The sequence below is a fragment of the Anser cygnoides genome, chromosome 5 (assembly GCF_040182565.1).
Source record: "Anser cygnoides isolate HZ-2024a breed goose chromosome 5, Taihu_goose_T2T_genome, whole genome shotgun sequence".
NCBI classification, from domain to species: domain Eukaryota; kingdom Metazoa; phylum Chordata; class Aves; order Anseriformes; family Anatidae; genus Anser; species Anser cygnoides.
Window position 1 is genome coordinate 41305993 of NC_089877.1, and position 16781 is coordinate 41322773.

At 34.5% G+C, this 16781-nt stretch overlaps 1 protein-coding gene across 4 annotated transcripts in view; it reads left to right on the plus strand.

The window, feature by feature from the left end:
• Nucleotides 1-16781, plus strand: part of MIPOL1 (mirror-image polydactyly 1) — a 189190-nt gene that overhangs the window by 42943 nt on the left and 129466 nt on the right. For all 4 annotated transcript variants that reach the window (XM_048059868.2, XM_048059869.2, XM_066998058.1 and 1 more), the window contains 3 exons: nt 1029-1224; nt 4077-4212; nt 6724-6829. In XM_048059868.2, the coding sequence (XP_047915825.1) occupies nt 1029-1224; nt 4077-4212; nt 6724-6829 (438 nt within the window). The remainder of the gene's footprint in view (nt 1-1028; nt 1225-4076; nt 4213-6723; nt 6830-16781) is intronic.

A 16781-nucleotide genomic window follows, 5' to 3' on the forward strand; every position in this document is an offset into this window, starting at 1 on the left:
GTGCCATTCTTTCTTTCAGGAAGTCAACAGATTTTACAGACATGCTTCTGTGCTTTTCTTTTTTATGCAGCATGACACCTTGATGCTGATTAATGTGTATTTTCAGGCTATTTGTAGAAGATTGCTAGTGCATAGATAGTTCTTACTATTTCTGAGGAGGCAGTAATAAGTTGGATCAAAGAACATATAACGTATAATTTATCCGAAATGTTTGGAAATGCTAACTTTGTTAAATAAGCAAAAGCTCCACTGTGTGTTCTCAACCTGTGAAAAATATGTGCACTTTTTTTTTTCAATTTTCAGCTTTTTTAGGCTTCTTCCTTGTCATTTTTAATATAGTTCTCTAATTAAAAGTTACTTGTTCTCGCTTTATGAAAGAATATTCTTGTCATGTAGATCCTTCTTCCATTTAAATACCTTGATATCAGAAACGTGTCCTAAGTATATCTACTGGCCAGGCTTAGGAGAACTACCTATCACACTCAACATTATAATCAGATCATTCTTCCATTTGACACAATTTGTGCTTTGCATTCTCCAAGTTCTTTAGTTGTACGAGCCTCTAGCTCATCCTTTCCAGGAATGAACAATGGGACTTTTTTGTTGCTAATTACAGCTTGCTAATACTCTTTTTGTAACCAAACGGGATTTGAAAATGACCTCAGAGCAAGTGAGACTCCACAAGCTGAAAATGTACCTGTTTAGAGCAGAAATTCATCACATCTATCCAGGGTAGAAATGATTTTTACAAAAGATAGGTAGATGATTTGCAAGGGTCAGTGTTACATTAAATAGTCATTGAAGGGGAAGAGTGTTTCGGAAATGATGAAGAATTTTTCAGGTTTGCACGAGAAAAATCCAGTAAATAGATCTTAACTCCTATATCAGTGCTTGAAGGAGTACAGCACACGTTCCTTAGTGGAATGAGGAAGCTGTGAATGGGAAACTAAAGTTCTTTCTCCCTTCTGCTAAATTTGTACTTTTTGTTTTCCAAATGAAAAAATATGTTCACTTCTATTTCCAATTAGAAATACGCATCTTGGAACAGAAAAGAGAAGACTTCTGTGCAGAATTTCAACTTCATCAGAATTCCTCAAAAAAACCAGAATTTTTCATCCAGGCAGAAGCTGAAGCATTGAAACTTTCAGATTTGGTAATAACCAGTCAAAGAAAAGGACCCTCAAATATGTATGGTGATTGTAATTCCAGTCCTGGAGAATTAAGGTAAAAACAAATCCCTAAATATATTTTTCTATATTCATAATATAGATAATGTATCTATGATTTTTGGATAAAAATAGGGAAGTTTAATTCCTAGCTAAGAATCAGTATGTCTTCTTTTTACTTAGACTAGGAAATCCCAATTTGTATAAACATGGTGTACTAATGGATAGCTGATATAACTGTGGTTGACCTGGAGTGCAGCATTTCACCAGTGTCTTCTCCAGCACTGATGCAAAATGTGATCATGACAATGGCTTATGAGGCACACCATAGATATTTCAATTAACTGTGATCACTTCAGAGAATTTTAAAAATGCATATTGAACAGAATTAGAAAAGGTGATCTAAAATCTAGACCATAAGTCCAGTGTACCCAAAGTATGATGAGTAAGTTGGTGGTATAAGCTAGGAAGCAGGAATAAATCAGGCTGAAATCCAGGTGAAGTTGAAAGAGCAAAGATGTGGAGCTGTATTGAATACTTCGTAGAGAGTCTGTGGCAGGAATCTGGGGAAGGGCAAATATGGTTGACGAGTGTAATACAAAGTCTGAAGATTTTATTCTGTCATTGACTTCTGTACTGAGCTGTGGCCCTGTATAGCAATCTTAAGAAACATAAACACTCATGCGGTATGTGATGTAATATATGCAGGTACCTACTGACTATGGAATGTTATCAGTCTTGAGTAATAGGCAGTCTGAAGCTCAAGTCTTAACAGTGTTACCAAGATGCTTTTGAAAATGAGATCAAGGCTGCAGAGTCCTGTGACCTGTTTTTGAGAGGTCTACTCTAGCTCTTCACCTGTCTGACAAAGATTCTACATCTGTTTTTGTTACCTTCAGTATGGTCCAATGGAGACCCAATGCACCAAAATTAGTCCATAGTACTTTTCCATCTGCATTGTTGTTGGGTTTTTTTGTTTGTTTGTTTTTTAATTGAAGCCTGGGATATGCTGTTTGGACAATGTATCCAGCTGTAAAAGCCAAATATGTTTGAGTGCTTAAGTAAAGCCCAGCATAGTGTCAGCCAAAGTCTGTTGTTCCTACCCTCAACAGTGTCACACTGGCAAGCAGGCTGGGCTTGAACATTGAGATTAGCTTCCCACAGCAGTTAGCATGTTGAACCATCTTATCTGCATGTAGGATTCCAAAGCTATAGACCAAGACCTTGTTGTGATAGAGACTGTATAAACTGCACAAAATCTATCCTTCCCCAAATAGTTTGCAATTAGAATATATGATGAGAAAATAACTTCATACAAACAGACCCAGGAAATGTTGAGTCAGTGTTGATTTGCATTATAGGTGATGGTCTTAGTACACCAGCAAAGGGATTTATCAAGTTTTCTGTTACACAATAGGAAGAAAAAAATGAAGGAGGAACTGAAAGATGATGAAGTGTATTCGTAGTTGTTCATGGGAAGCATATCCTGAACATGGAAAATGCACGCACAAAAAAAGCTCGATGTTTAAAATGACTGGCCATTAGTCTCCAGAGTTGTTTATCATTCGCAGTCCAAAACAATAGTAAGTGAAAATGAAATTCATTAGACAGAGCAAAGATGAAATAGAATCTTGAAAGTGAAGATAAGCAGCTTGTGTGCCCTTCCGTCCCATTTAAATTATAGTATAGTATCCTAAGCATTTAGTTACATGTGAATTTCCATACTGCCTATATATGAAGAGCTTTGAGTTGCATCATAGTTTACGTGCAGAGTACAGATCTTAATTTCTTAAGATTCTTTAATTTCTTAAAGAATCATGCAAATAAGAAGTCAGATGGAAGCAGGTGAAGAAGGGGGTAGCTGAGTACAAACAAATGTTTACCTAAGTGGATGACTCTTTGGAATAGCAGGTAGCTTTTCTTTCTAGGATGTGAATTACACATGCAAGTAGTATAAAGAAAGTAATTTATACATTGAAATGGAAGTTCAGAAGGTACCATTTTTCTGTGGCTACTTCTTATGACTGATAGCCCCTTCTAATCCATGAATCTATTTATTTTGCTCCCATCCTGGAAGTGAGATCTGGGTTACCTGTGATTGTCAAAGGATAGCCAGGGTGTTTTATTAAAGTCTTGAGACAGAATTTTTGTGGCCATGTTTGTATTGCTGCTTCTGAAGCTTGCATTTTAAGCTGAGAGTGAAAAAATCATTTTATAGTCAGTTTGGGCTTTCATATTTGTTGCCGGCACAACAGTGAGCCCTATCCATTGATAGAAAAATCATTGTTACAAGGCTGTAACAGTTAAATCCATCCTTCCTTCTTAGAAAAATAGCTAATTGAATCTTTTCTCATTTCCCCCTGTCTATGGCTAAATAATCTTAAAACTCTGTGGGTATACAGTATAGAATTCCTGCCATCAAATACAATATTTATAGTAACACCATCATTTTACAGTTTTCTGCAATACAAACTTCAAGGTCCTGTCTTCTGGATATTCTCACTTTACTTAATGTGGAATTGTCCATCCTCCTGAAGAATTTTGATTCTTTTATTCTGAGCATCAGTTTGATCCCTAAATATTTCATTGCTTTGTTGCTCCATGTTTAAGCCCCAGGTTTTAATATTTGCTCCCTGTAAGCATTTTCTGTTTATAGGCTTCATACCCAATTTATATTCATCTGTTTTATGCCTTAGCACTGTAGTATATTTGCTTAATATTTCCATATTTACAGGTTTTCTTTTAGAGTAACAGATTTAAGAAGTGACAGAAAGACATTCCTGTTACTGCTACTTAATATATTTGCAGTAGTTAACAAATGCTGTTAATTTATTTCTGCATATTTTGGGGGGTGAGGGAAGTGTTCTTTGCATTACTTTTCTCACTTCTTTTTTTTCCTCCTAAAAACAGCACTATAGAAGAAAAGGGTAAGAGGATGCTCCCTGAGTTTATATCCTCATGGAAGGATGGCACAGGTGTAGGTGGGAAGACAGAAACTGCATTCCTCCTAAAAGAATTGGACACTCTAAGGGCCAAAAATAAAAAGGTAAAATTGAGATATTCAGTTCACAGAAGTTGCTCTTTTATGGTTGTCTTACAAAACATATATTTTAAACTGTTCCTAATTTAGTTTTGTTATTTAAGTGCACCAATCAATAGCTTTCTAGTCATTTTGGATTCTTAGTATCTGTTTAACAACTGCGTCTCTGGAATTAAAAATCTTTCATGCTGCCCTTTGACCTTTTTAATCAGTGACATAGGTTCCTGCATCATGGATAAAAAAACACTGAAGTTAATGGAAAAGTTTTTGTTGGCTTGAAAAAGCTTGTGGATTAGAGTTCACATATGAAACATATTTATTATGCATGGAACTATTACAACTGAATAATTAGTAGTAATGGCTGGAATCCTGTTCATGTTACAAAGTTATCCAAATCAGGAATTCTTGTAAGCCAACACAAAAACAATAGTAATTCTTCAACAAATTCTACATTGTTCATATATTTTGACAGAAGATCCGTTTTACTTCAGTGTAGTATTTTCATAGCATAGTGGAAGAGGTAAAACCCATTAATACTTGGAGGTCAACAAAATCTTGAGAGATGTTCTGAAATGCTTGCTAGGAGACAAAAAGCTATTGTTCTAATACTTCCATATTGCTTGTAAGAAACAGTAAACTGCTTTGAGGCCTGATCCCGAAAACATGGTAAACTGAGATTCTGAGATTAAATATGGGAAACAGTGAGTCAATTCACTATGTAAAGTCATGGTGTATGGGTTCTTACAAATTTAACATCTTAAACTTGTTTTATTTCTTTTTTTTTTTTTTAAATCAGAGTTCTGTCATTAGAGTTAACACAGTTAATTTCTGTATTGTAGTTCCTTCACGATTATATTTGGTCCATACTTTGCCACCTGTGCCTTGTAAAACCTCTCTTCATTTAAATCACAATACCTATCTTAATCCCAAGTTTTGATATCTACTTTCCATTTCCTTTGCATTCTATTTTGTATTTATATGTATTTTTATCTATGCATTTTTTATTTATATGTACATTTAGTTTAGCATCACACTAGGAAATGAAAGTATGTATGTTTTTCCTCACATCTGCCATTTTAAGATATTGTAGTCATCATCATGTATTCTATTGAAAGTGGCACATGTCTTCTCAGTGATTCCTTTGGTTAACTTGATTAGCCTTCTGTTTTTTGCAGAGTAATCTTAATTTTTTCCTCTCAGAAATTTGACAGTTTTTGATGCTGAAATAACACTTGGTACTGACGTTGGCTTTTTACCAGAAGAGCCAGTGTATTTTATGAATGTCATTTGAGTATGTTTTGCTTCTGCTACAGCCTTGTTTCTCTTGTGCTTTGATATAATGAAGACAGAATTGTAGCTTTTCTGATGTAATAGCATGGTTCAAATGATGAAACTTTGATAAAGTTTGAAACTTACTTTCTAGAATACACCTGGTCTCTTTCATTAAACATACCATCCCAGATCTGAGATGGCTCAAGCATTTCATGACAAGTTTTTCAGCTGTTGACTATAAAAAAGGACCAAAACCAAAGCCAGTGTTTCATGAACAGAAACTGGAGCTCATGCTTCTGTACATGAGGTCTATATAATGAACACGCCCTGATATTTCTATGTTAAGGGGAGGAAAATTCCATCCTACTTGCACACTGCATTGTTTCTACTGTTAGCAGCAGTTGCATTTGTTATTGACAGAAAACTGAAAAATCTGTACTCTTTCCATGAATTGGTGCCCAGTGTTAGGACAAGAGGCAGTGGGCACAAATTGGAACGTCAGAGGTTCCCTTTGAACAGCAGGAAGCACTTCTTTATGGTGCAGGTTACTGGGCACTGGCACAGGTTGCCCAAAGAAGTGGTGAAGTCTCCCTGGAGATCTTCAAAAGCTGCCTAGATGTGGTCCTGGGCAACCTCCTGTAGGTGGTCATGCTTAAGCATTGGGGAATGCTCAGGCTGACCAGCTGACCTCCAGAGGTCACTGGCAGCCTCAACAGTTCCGCAGTTCTGTGAAATATCATTGAATATGTGATGGCAAGCTCAGCTCTGTCTAAAAACAGGCTAAGTGAATTCCCAATTAAAAGACAGATCCCAGCATGTTAAAGAGCATAGGTTTTCTGTCTGGTGATGTGCATGGAAAATGACGCATTTACACCACAGGTTCTTCAGACATCAGTGATGTCAGTAATCTTGGTAAGAAAAAGGCTACTAATGCAGACACCATCTGCATTATATTCCATGTAACTTTGAACTTCCTTAGCAAGCAAAAGCATAGCTAGTGATATCTGAAGAGGGGAGTCCAAAATAAGAGTAATGGCATGCACATTGCTGCTTGTTTCAGAGAGCAAGATAGGGCAATTGATGAAAGAAAAAAAAAAAAAGCATTTGTCCTTTAAATAGATAAATTTTTGTGGTATTGCCTACTGTTTGTATTTTGGTGGTAAGAGAACTGTTGTTTAAAATTTTGTTATGCTGGTTGACTGTTTCTGAGAGATAAGAATCTTACTGTCCACTTGTTCTGTTCAGCTTCAGGATAAGCTGTCTGAAAAGGACAAGGAGCTGAAGACAATAAAACTGGACTTAGAACTGCAAGAGAGAGCTACAGAAGCTAAGATTGCAGAAAAGATTGCAGGTATGGTAGGCAAGCGTTTAACAGATGGCTGTATGGCTCTTACAGTACCCGCGGTTGCTATATGACGTGGCCTAGTGAATGTTAGCTTTATTTGCTAAAGGAGGGAAGATTTGACTTTTTTGTGTGTGTGTGGCTGTTTAGAGTTGCTTAGAAAATAGGTGGCTTTAACATCCTGGTACTGGTATTAGCAGGAGCTTTACCTGTATTCATACTGATTTGGGCATTAAATGCATTGTTAACACCATGTCAATCCAATCACAAAAAGGTTGTTTGTTTTGTTGGAAGGTCCTGAACAAACAAGGGGAAATAATGATTACCAGTGCTTCTACCTTTCAACCAGCAGTTCAAATACCACTTATTGTTTTAGCTCGTTCAGAGCAATACTACCCCTCTCCCAGTGTATGAAGATAGTCACACATTCACCTCAGCTATAGACCTGCACTTTTGAAAAATCTGTTCTTGTGGTAGTTAGTTAATTTTTGTCTAATGATGGTATGTCTTCAGTGAATGACGTTTATGCAAATTGCCAAAATGTAAGGTATTTAAGTTTACAGTTGAAAGTGAATACATGTTTATATTGTTAAGTGTTCTTTGGATAGACACACAAGAATGGAAACAATTTGTATTGTGCAGTTACAGAAATTTCTAAAGTGGTGAAGTTGAGTATTTTTATTATTATTGAAAAGCGATAGTGTGTATAGTATGGATGTGGATGAAAAATATCCTGAGGTTTTGCTCCATATGTTTCAAGAAAATTTATAGGAGTAGAATTATAAATTAATCATATCATTTGTTCGTAAGTGAAGTGTAGGATAGGTAAAATTATATCCTTGTGGTACTTAGGTGCCTGCCAGGGCCAAACCGAAACAACCACAGACAATTCACATGATATTGATAGTGAGTACTAATACCTATCCCAAAAATATTGGTACTGGAGTATAGAGTAACTATCATCAAGAAAATGAAGCTGAAAATAAACTCCGTGGCTGAAAAAAACATATGGCTGACTTTAAACATGAAACTCCTGGGAATACGGGCGTTTATTATCCTGAGAATACAGGAATTCTGTGTATATTATAAGTGGAAGAGAATTGCTAAATTTTCTGTGATGGAGGATGGGAAAGGAGAAACTAGATATTAGGAAACAAGTTTAAGTGAAATGCAGGCATAATTTTACTCTTATTTCATCTTATATAAACTGTTTTCTATATTTTCAGAAGACAAAAAAAGTCTGAACAACATATCATAGTTGTATCCAGCAACTGAATACTAATGCAAATTGTTTGGATTGAATTCCAAGTTTTGTGCTTGTTCTTGGATATTTGCAGAGTGTTTTACCTCTATATCTATAACACAGAAATATTCTATTTAATATAGGTGTTCATTGCTCATTAAAACTTGGAAAGAAATATGAAATGTGTGTCAAAATGCTAATTAGTTTCCTTGTTATGGATACAGTTGAAATATTTGTTAGTAAATTGTTTTCTCTTGCATTACTGTTTAAACTTTCTAATTATGTCCTGAGTATGATATCCCCTCCGAAACAGTATGACGTGAATATGGATAGAATAATTAACATAGTTATTCCAATTAAAAAACAAGAGTAAGCCAAATTTTAATGAGAGCTGAAGTGCATAGTTAGGATGGCCTTTAAAAAGATACCTTTTTTGCTTCTTTTATGAGTTCAGGAAGTATAAAATTCTTTAAATGCTGGGAGTGAAGGTAAGAGGCTCCTTACACTTGAGAAGAAAAAAAAAAAAAAAGAAGGAAGCCTTGTTAACATCTTATGGCTTTTTGCTTCCTATTTTGCTGTTCTAAGAATCTTACCAAGTTTGGATAAATGTTTTGAAATCTGGAATGATGTGAACCAAACAGAATTTGTGGAGGTCTATGTGTGTCTCTCATAAAAAGCCTTCGGGAGGATTATAATGGACAGACATAACCTAATAAAGAAGACTCAGCGTGTTTCAGGAGAAACTTTTTCCCCGTGTATTAAGTCCTTTGAGGAAAGGAGAACACATGCTGCTGTGATTTCATGTTACTAGTTAATGTTTAATTATTGCAGTGTATAACACATGGTAGAGTGAAGCCTGTAAATATGGGTGTTTGCATTTTTATTATTACTTTGTACTGACTTTATGATAAGAAAATGACTCCACAAAATTATATTGCAAAAAACATCAGAAAGGTACACCATAAAATGTTATCTACTTTGAGGAATATTACAATTCTATTTTTAAATGGAACCCTCTAATTGATGGGTTTTACCTAAGCAAGCTCTGTGGCAAGAACAGGAAAGCTGAAGACAAAGGCCATTTTGAAATTAAACTGCAGAACTCTTCAGAAACAAATAACCCAAAGCTTGTGATTTTGTGCTTTTTACTTTCTTCAGAGAAATATGTGAAGAGGAAAAGTATAAATTTGTGAAATGGTTGTGAGAGAATAAAAAAAAAAAGTAAAGAGTAAAGGTAGAAGAGAATGTTTACTATGTGCAATAAATGGCTTATTTTCAGAAGATTTTTATTTTTTATTTTTTCTATCCTGGAGTTCACAGTTCATGAGGAAATTCACAATTCTGATTGCAGTTTCTCAGCTGTTAGATACTATTGTTTCTGGTGGTCGTAGTTGCCACAGGTTACTGCTGTTTGTGCACTATTCGTCTGTTAGGTTTCCTCTCACTAAGGCAATGTCAGAAACTACAGTTAGTTTCACTACGAGAGAAGAAAAAGAGAGAAGGCAACACATGAAAAATCAAGGGGAGAGCACTTCTTAGAAGAACTTAGACTAGGATAATGTAAAGGAAAAAGAAAGAGGAACATCAAATGTGAATTGGATATGAGGAACAGGACTGCAGAATTTTCATATGTTGAACAGAAAAGGGAATGAGTGCCCTCTGTGGGAGGGGAAAGGAAGAAGGAGCACACGTCCTCTGAGGACAGACTGGAATTTAAGGATTGAGATGCAAAGGAGTCAAGTCTTTACTTTAAAAGAGAGAGCCAGCAGAGAGAACAGATCTCACTTTGGACAGACATAATAAATGACTTTGTTTTTGCCTAACAAGAAATATACACGGTGTATATTGGAATTTTTAGAGGAAAGAGCTTGTTTTGTGTAAGTGACAGTAGTAGAGCATAATAGTGTACTCTCTCTAGACTTAGAAAAATGTGAAAGCCCTGAACTTCTGACAGTTACCTCCACCATTACCATAACAAGATATACCATAGTTGACAGCAGAGCGTTGTCTCTTGGGATCTTTGTGTTGCTATCACACTGCTTTATATTGGGATTAAGAATAGTTTTGAAGGAAAATATAATCAGAAATATTTGTTACAGAAATATGTTACAGAATTTCTGTTATGGCAAGTCTTCCTGTAACAGGGGCTATTTTGTTTGCTTCTTTCTTTATTTGCTTGCTTTTTTTTTTTTTTTAAACCAATATCTGATGGTAACGTTATCAAAATTGAATACTTTTCAAATCAGAGTCAACTCAGCAGGCAGAATTGGATTGTCTCCAGTCTGCTAAGTCTATTAGGTGCTGCACACCACCTTTAATGCTTGAAAAATGTATCAACATTGAGCATATACTTTCTGAAATGCCAGGGAAATGACAGAAAAGACAGCAAAAAAAAGAAGGTAGTAAAGTAATACTTCTGATGCAGTTGTATCTGTTATGTACCTTCCAATCTTATGGAAACTACAGCAATATACCAGTAATTAAGTTCTTGTTGTCAGGTCAGTTTGTACTAAAATGTGGAGAATTGACATTTGTGATATTTTGGAATTCTTGAATATGGTGTGGAAATTATTCATGAGCGTTATTTAGTGTTTCCTGAATTAACTTGAAAAATAATGCATATGCAGTGATTTTAATAGCAGGAATGAAAACAAATATCCAAGTGGCTATTAGCTTAAAGTTTGATTTAATATCCCATAAAGTAAGAGGAAGTAAGTAATCTTGCCAGTAATAAACTTTGGGTGGCAATAACTTCCAGCACAGATGTATTTTCCATTTCTTCAAAGCTCACTTTAGAGTCCCTTTTTAGATGTTATTTTTCTTTCTTGCATGTCATCCATTAAAGATTAGCTGTGGAAGGTTGGAGCATGGAGAGATTATGAATGACAGAACAACTCCTGCAGAATAATAATCAGTTTTTGGTATTTAATGCTGTTTGACTTTTGCAGACACATTTCTTATTAACCTTTGGTACAAACAGAAATCCAGGTTCCTGATATCTCATGGAGAAGATGAATTCAAGATCCTCTTCCAATTAAACTGAAATAAGGCCAATATTGGGCTTTAGCCAAAAGAACTCAGTAGTTCCCAACCCTTGTGTTTATAAGCCTAAATATGAATAACATTTTACAGTTTAAATAGGTAATGCATATATTTCCCTAACTTATTTTTAGTGCATAATTCATTTTTATATGTAGTCTATATAATTATGAGGTTGTTTTTCCCTATTAATGCTTCCTTATGCAAAACTACTTCCTGAATATTTTTTTCAAAATATTTCCTGGTAAATAACAGAATTTGGAGAATAGCTGTATGACTTGAGTCCTCTGTGTGGGAACGTAGACAATCCATCTAAAGAACAGAAAAAAAAAAGGCCAAGGTAGGGCATTGTGAGAACATCTTAATTTTTGACTGTTTAATTTGAAACAATTTAGTTTTACCTTCAGATTGTTAGAATCATCAACTGTCAAAAGAGTTGCATGCAGCTCTTTGACAATATAAGATTAGCTGTAATAGGTTAAAATGTAAATTATTAAGCTATTTACGGGGTAGAGTTTTTACATAAAAGCAAGCCAGTAATTTCTGCAAATTGTATTAGTCTGGCCCTTCTCTCTTCCCCACTATATGGTGCTAGATGAACATAAAGGATTGGGTTTTACTCAAGAGTATAAGTTCTGCAAATATTCTACTTCTTGGGGCATTACAGAATTTTTTCTTTAACCTGTCAAATTTTAACTTGCAAACTTTAATGCAACACTTAAATCTTTCCCCCCTAAAGTAAATATTCAGGCATCAGCAATTATTCACTGAAAAAAAGTTCAACAGCATTATTGTTTGATTTTTGAAGTCAGCTGTGTTTAGTGTACTAGAAACAGAGGCTTAAGTATTGTACAAGGATTGGCTTTCACAAGAACTGCCTTGGGGTCTGTGTGTAATACTCTCTCCTATTCTTTTCCCACTTTATTTTTTTTTTAATTGAACTGGGATCTGAGTACACAAAGAACACCCTATACAGAGCTGCCACTAAGCAACTTTAGCCTTTTATTAAGAACACTTTGTTTATACCATTGGAAATGTAGGAGCAGATGAATGCTGTGCACTAAATACATACAACAAACACAAAGCAATAAAGAAGTCAGTGTGTTCTATCAGTGTTTGTTCAGATTGCTTTATCTATAAAGTCACATTTAGGTGTAAATGACTTGTAGTCTATAATTCCTGATATAGACCAGTGAAAACTCTTAAGCAGTTTTCCTGTGATCTTCTTATCACTATTTTGCTTTTATTTTTCAGTTATAGGTCATAACTGAAAGTAAATGAATGGTAGTTTTCAAAGAAAACAGCTAGCAACTTAAGTTGTCTGTTTCATAATAGAACATTTCAGCACTATTTTTAAGTCAACAGTAAGCCCTGGAGCTCATGGTAGTTTGCCATTAACCTGAATGAGAACTGCATAAGGGCCTTAGGCTTTGAACATTTCTAGGGATTATCTGCATTTTGCAACATGTATGCGCAGAGACCAATTAGTGACACATTTTAAAGGCTTTCATAGCAATGCACTAAATCTGTTTTTCAGTTTATTTGGTTATGGTTGACTACTTATTTAAGAATTGTGAGCATAGAGTCATTAAATCTAGTAGGAAAAAAGTCTTAGAGAATTTTGATTTCTCAAATGACTGAATTACAAATGCATTCATGTTTGTTATTGTGTAAAGTGATCAAGTGTATATCTATATGGTTAAATAAAATATAATAATATTGACCCTTCTGGAAATGGCAAGGATAGCTTCCAGGTCCTCTTGTGACAGACGGAGACCCAGTAATGTAGGAATAGGAGGGTTGATTGAAAAGGAAAAGGCAGGTATTCATAGTACCTCTTTTCCCCTTATACTTCCCTGATTCCTTACATCATCTATCTGCTCTTCAGAAATCCAGAGAAAACACAACAAAAATCCCTAAAAAGCTTTAGTTAAACCTCTCTGCAGGATAAATTTCAGCTGACAGTTTTTTCACAGAAGCAACGCAACAGGATAAACAAGAAGCTCATTACAGGAATCTTGAATTCTAAGTATTACTTGGCCAAGCAAGTTGTTTCATGTTTGTGCTTTTCCTTTAGAATAACATGGATCTCCAAAAGGTAGAAAACAAAATATTCTTTGCTTCATTTTCTCATGTATTCAACCTTCTCTCCCATGTTAGATCTGTATGCCTGTATGACACAGAAGTTGAATGACAGAAAAAAAAGTTTGGAGTAATTAGTTATGACTATTTCAGGCAATTCTTGAATATTGAAGATGCCCTGTGCCTTTTTTTGTTTTGTTTTGTTAAAAAACATATCATCTCATTTGTATTTCTTGTTGCTGTCACGGTGAGAGTAACTATTAAAATTACTTTGATTGTGCCAGAATCAATGCTAAAGAAAATCCCAAGTCACTTATTTTTCGGGAACCATTGTCCTTGAATACTAAATCTTAAACTACAGAACTTTGACATTCTGCAATAATACATTGTTATTAATAGAAAAACATGCTTAACCATTTCTTCTTGGAAGTAGATGATCACTGTAACTAGTGTTAATTACAAAAGCAATTATCAAAGTTTTATTTGTAGTATTTCTTGGATCACTTTGTTTTCATGTAGTCAAAGCAAAAATAATCATTGCATTGCATCAGGTAATGTCAAACACCTCACAAAGTCCAAAATATCATTACTTCGTCCGTAAGACTGAATTATCCAAAAAAGCAATTATTATAGTATTGTAATATTTACCATATCTTCTAAGATAGTGGTGTGGGTAATGCTGTCATCTTTTACTTATAAGGTCTTCCCTGTATTCTTTTTTATAAATGTTTTAGTGAGTACTCTTAAGTGATTTCTGGTGATGTAGATGTTGTAAATCCTAACAAGTTCTTCTTTCTTGCCTCTCCTTTTCTATTTTTAATTTTAATTTTATTATCATTTACACAGATGACCTCTAGGAAATCGGCACGTTCTTTTCCTAGGAACTGTGCTTCCCTCCCTTCTCCCAAAGTTTTATTGTTTGGAACATTGTGAACCACTGTTTAAACTAGAATGGTTTCCAACACGCCTTCTCACTACTGCTGTATTTTAAAGGTAGTTTAAAAAGAGTAGAAGACAAGTTTGCCAAAAGAATCAGGTTCAACTAAGAAAATATGTACACTGCTTTGACTCAGTAAACTCATACTTGGTATGGTTCATCTTCTTCATATTTACTTTTGCCCATATTAGAAAACAATTAGCTTACTAAACAAATTTGAGTATTTGGGAAGAAAAACTCTACTTTGAGTCTCTCTCATTTGACTAAGAATTACATGATATTTGATAAGCTTGTTTAAAAATGGACGTATCCAAATATTATTGTAAACACCCATTGATTTGTTTTACCTGCAATATAAGTATTTTACTTAGTTGGCTTACATAGTAGCTAATAATATTTGTTAATGTAATTTAACTGCTGTGAACCTTTACTGAACAAATATTGAAATTTATACAAGTCAAAGAAAGAGAATCTCTAATGACTTTTGTAAAAGCTTCCATTTAATAGTTAAGGAGAAAAGTTTATATGACATACCAGATGCAATTAACAGTAGATTTTACATTTAATAAAAAGAAAGAAGCATATGTATTTGCTTTATTCATTCCATCATAATTTGCATTAGAGCTGTGGGTGTTTAATGAGCAAATTCCAGCTAAAATGCTATATTGATTTTCTAAGTGAACTTTGTAATAGCTATCTACCTTACAAAAGCTCTCTGTTTACAATTGTTTTCCTTACTAAAAACTAAAAATGTTTTAGAATTGATGAGTTTAGCATAATGATTCTTTTAAAATAAAGAGCTCTTGTAGAGTATGCAGAGGTTTTAGTTACAAGGAGAAAGATGTTATTAAATTATTCCAAAGCAAATAAAGTTTATGCAACTAAATAGTACTGTCACATTTGTATATATTACATTATTATATTATTTATATATATTGGAAAGAATCCTTTTTTCTTAATTTTTCACTCTGGAAATTGAATATGTTGATTCTTGAATATTGTATGTATATGAATTAGTAAATAACGCAATTCATTTTAGCTTAATACTTGACCATTCATAGTTCATTTTGTATGTCATTTTCTTGCTTGAAACATGAGTACTATAAGAATTTGTGTTTCTTGTTGGTCAGGCCTCAAGATAAACAGGATAGGGTTGGTTGGTGCACCATTGGAAGGTCTCCAAGAAAAACCTCATGGTGTCGACCAGAGCAGTTGGTGACTAAGTAGCTGGATTACTTTTTCATTGGATCAGACATCAAGTGAGCATTCCAATATGGGGCTGGTGGTTTGCTGGATATGACATGTCTCGAATGGGACTTAGGAACCTGACTCGTTACTCTCAAGTATTTTTTGCCTGGCATTTTTAAGAAGCATTGGGATAATAATCTGGATATTTTTTTACAGTTTTTAATATGGAGGATTTTTATGTTTTTATGGACACCTTACACTTCACATACTTTCCTAAATTTGACATCAAATGTTTTCTTTTGCTGCTGTATTGAAACCCAGAGGTGTATGTGTTTCAGTGGCTTATTTGAAGAATCTTGTGAATCTTATGATTTAGATGTCTTCTGAACATGAATAAAGTGTGGCATTGCACAGTCAGTTTCCTCAGGGTCACAAAGGCTAAGATAATGCTGAATCCTTGTTTGGAGATGCACAGAAGTGTTCCTTGTCCCATGCTCCAAGCTCTTTGCCCAATTCTCCAAGAAATAATCCACATAATTCCTTAACCTAGGGCTAATATTCTAATACTATTTCTATTCATTTTTAGGTAGTCTTTAAGTTGTAACTGAAAGCATAGCAGTCTGCATGGAGGTCTGTCTGCTAAGCAGCTTTCAGGAATTGAACTGGACTTTTACCTGTGACTCATCCATTAGCTCAGTCTGAACGTTGAACATATTGTTAACAACATCATACTTCTGAATACCTGAAAGTGTGTAGCTATTATAATACTTTAAAAAATAAATTTGTAAAAATATTAAATACCATAAGAAATGTATAGGCATTGGATAACAAAAATGTCTAACCTAAATTCTAAATTCAGCAGAAGCTGTGGCTGGTAAAGGAATATGAGGTTCTGTAGCCTGTTGAAATGAGTTAGATGAGGGCTTCATTATTTTTAACTCTATTTTTTGTCATTTCTTGTTGTCAGTGTCAGTATTGCTACACGATATTAAAATGCCACTGTCCTAAGTATCTTTTTCTTTCCTTTTCTTTTTTTTTTTTTGAATTGGAAAGTTAAGTCAGTTCTCCACAGCCACTAGCTAAAAGACAGTATTTTGTAATGAACCTTTTAGGTGGGGTTCACTGTTCAAGGCAATCAGCCTCTTGGCTGCTATCAGGAATGGTGAGATCTCAGAAAAGCGGGATGTTTACGTCACCTGCAAAATCTCTTTCTCTGAATGTTTTCATACTGCTATATATACATTTCTTTAGTTTCAAGACAAATAAGCAATAATTTCTTTTTTTTTTTTTTTAAAGCCTATATAGTCATTATTGCCACTGGTTATTATTCCTCAGAGAGGGAATTAAATAAACCAAAACACAGTCATTCTGAGTGTACTCACGTGCTCAAAATCCATTTTAACATTCAGTAAATGGCAATTTTCCATGCTGAGATGGGGAAGAAATAAGATCTGATGGAAGGAGTACGCTTA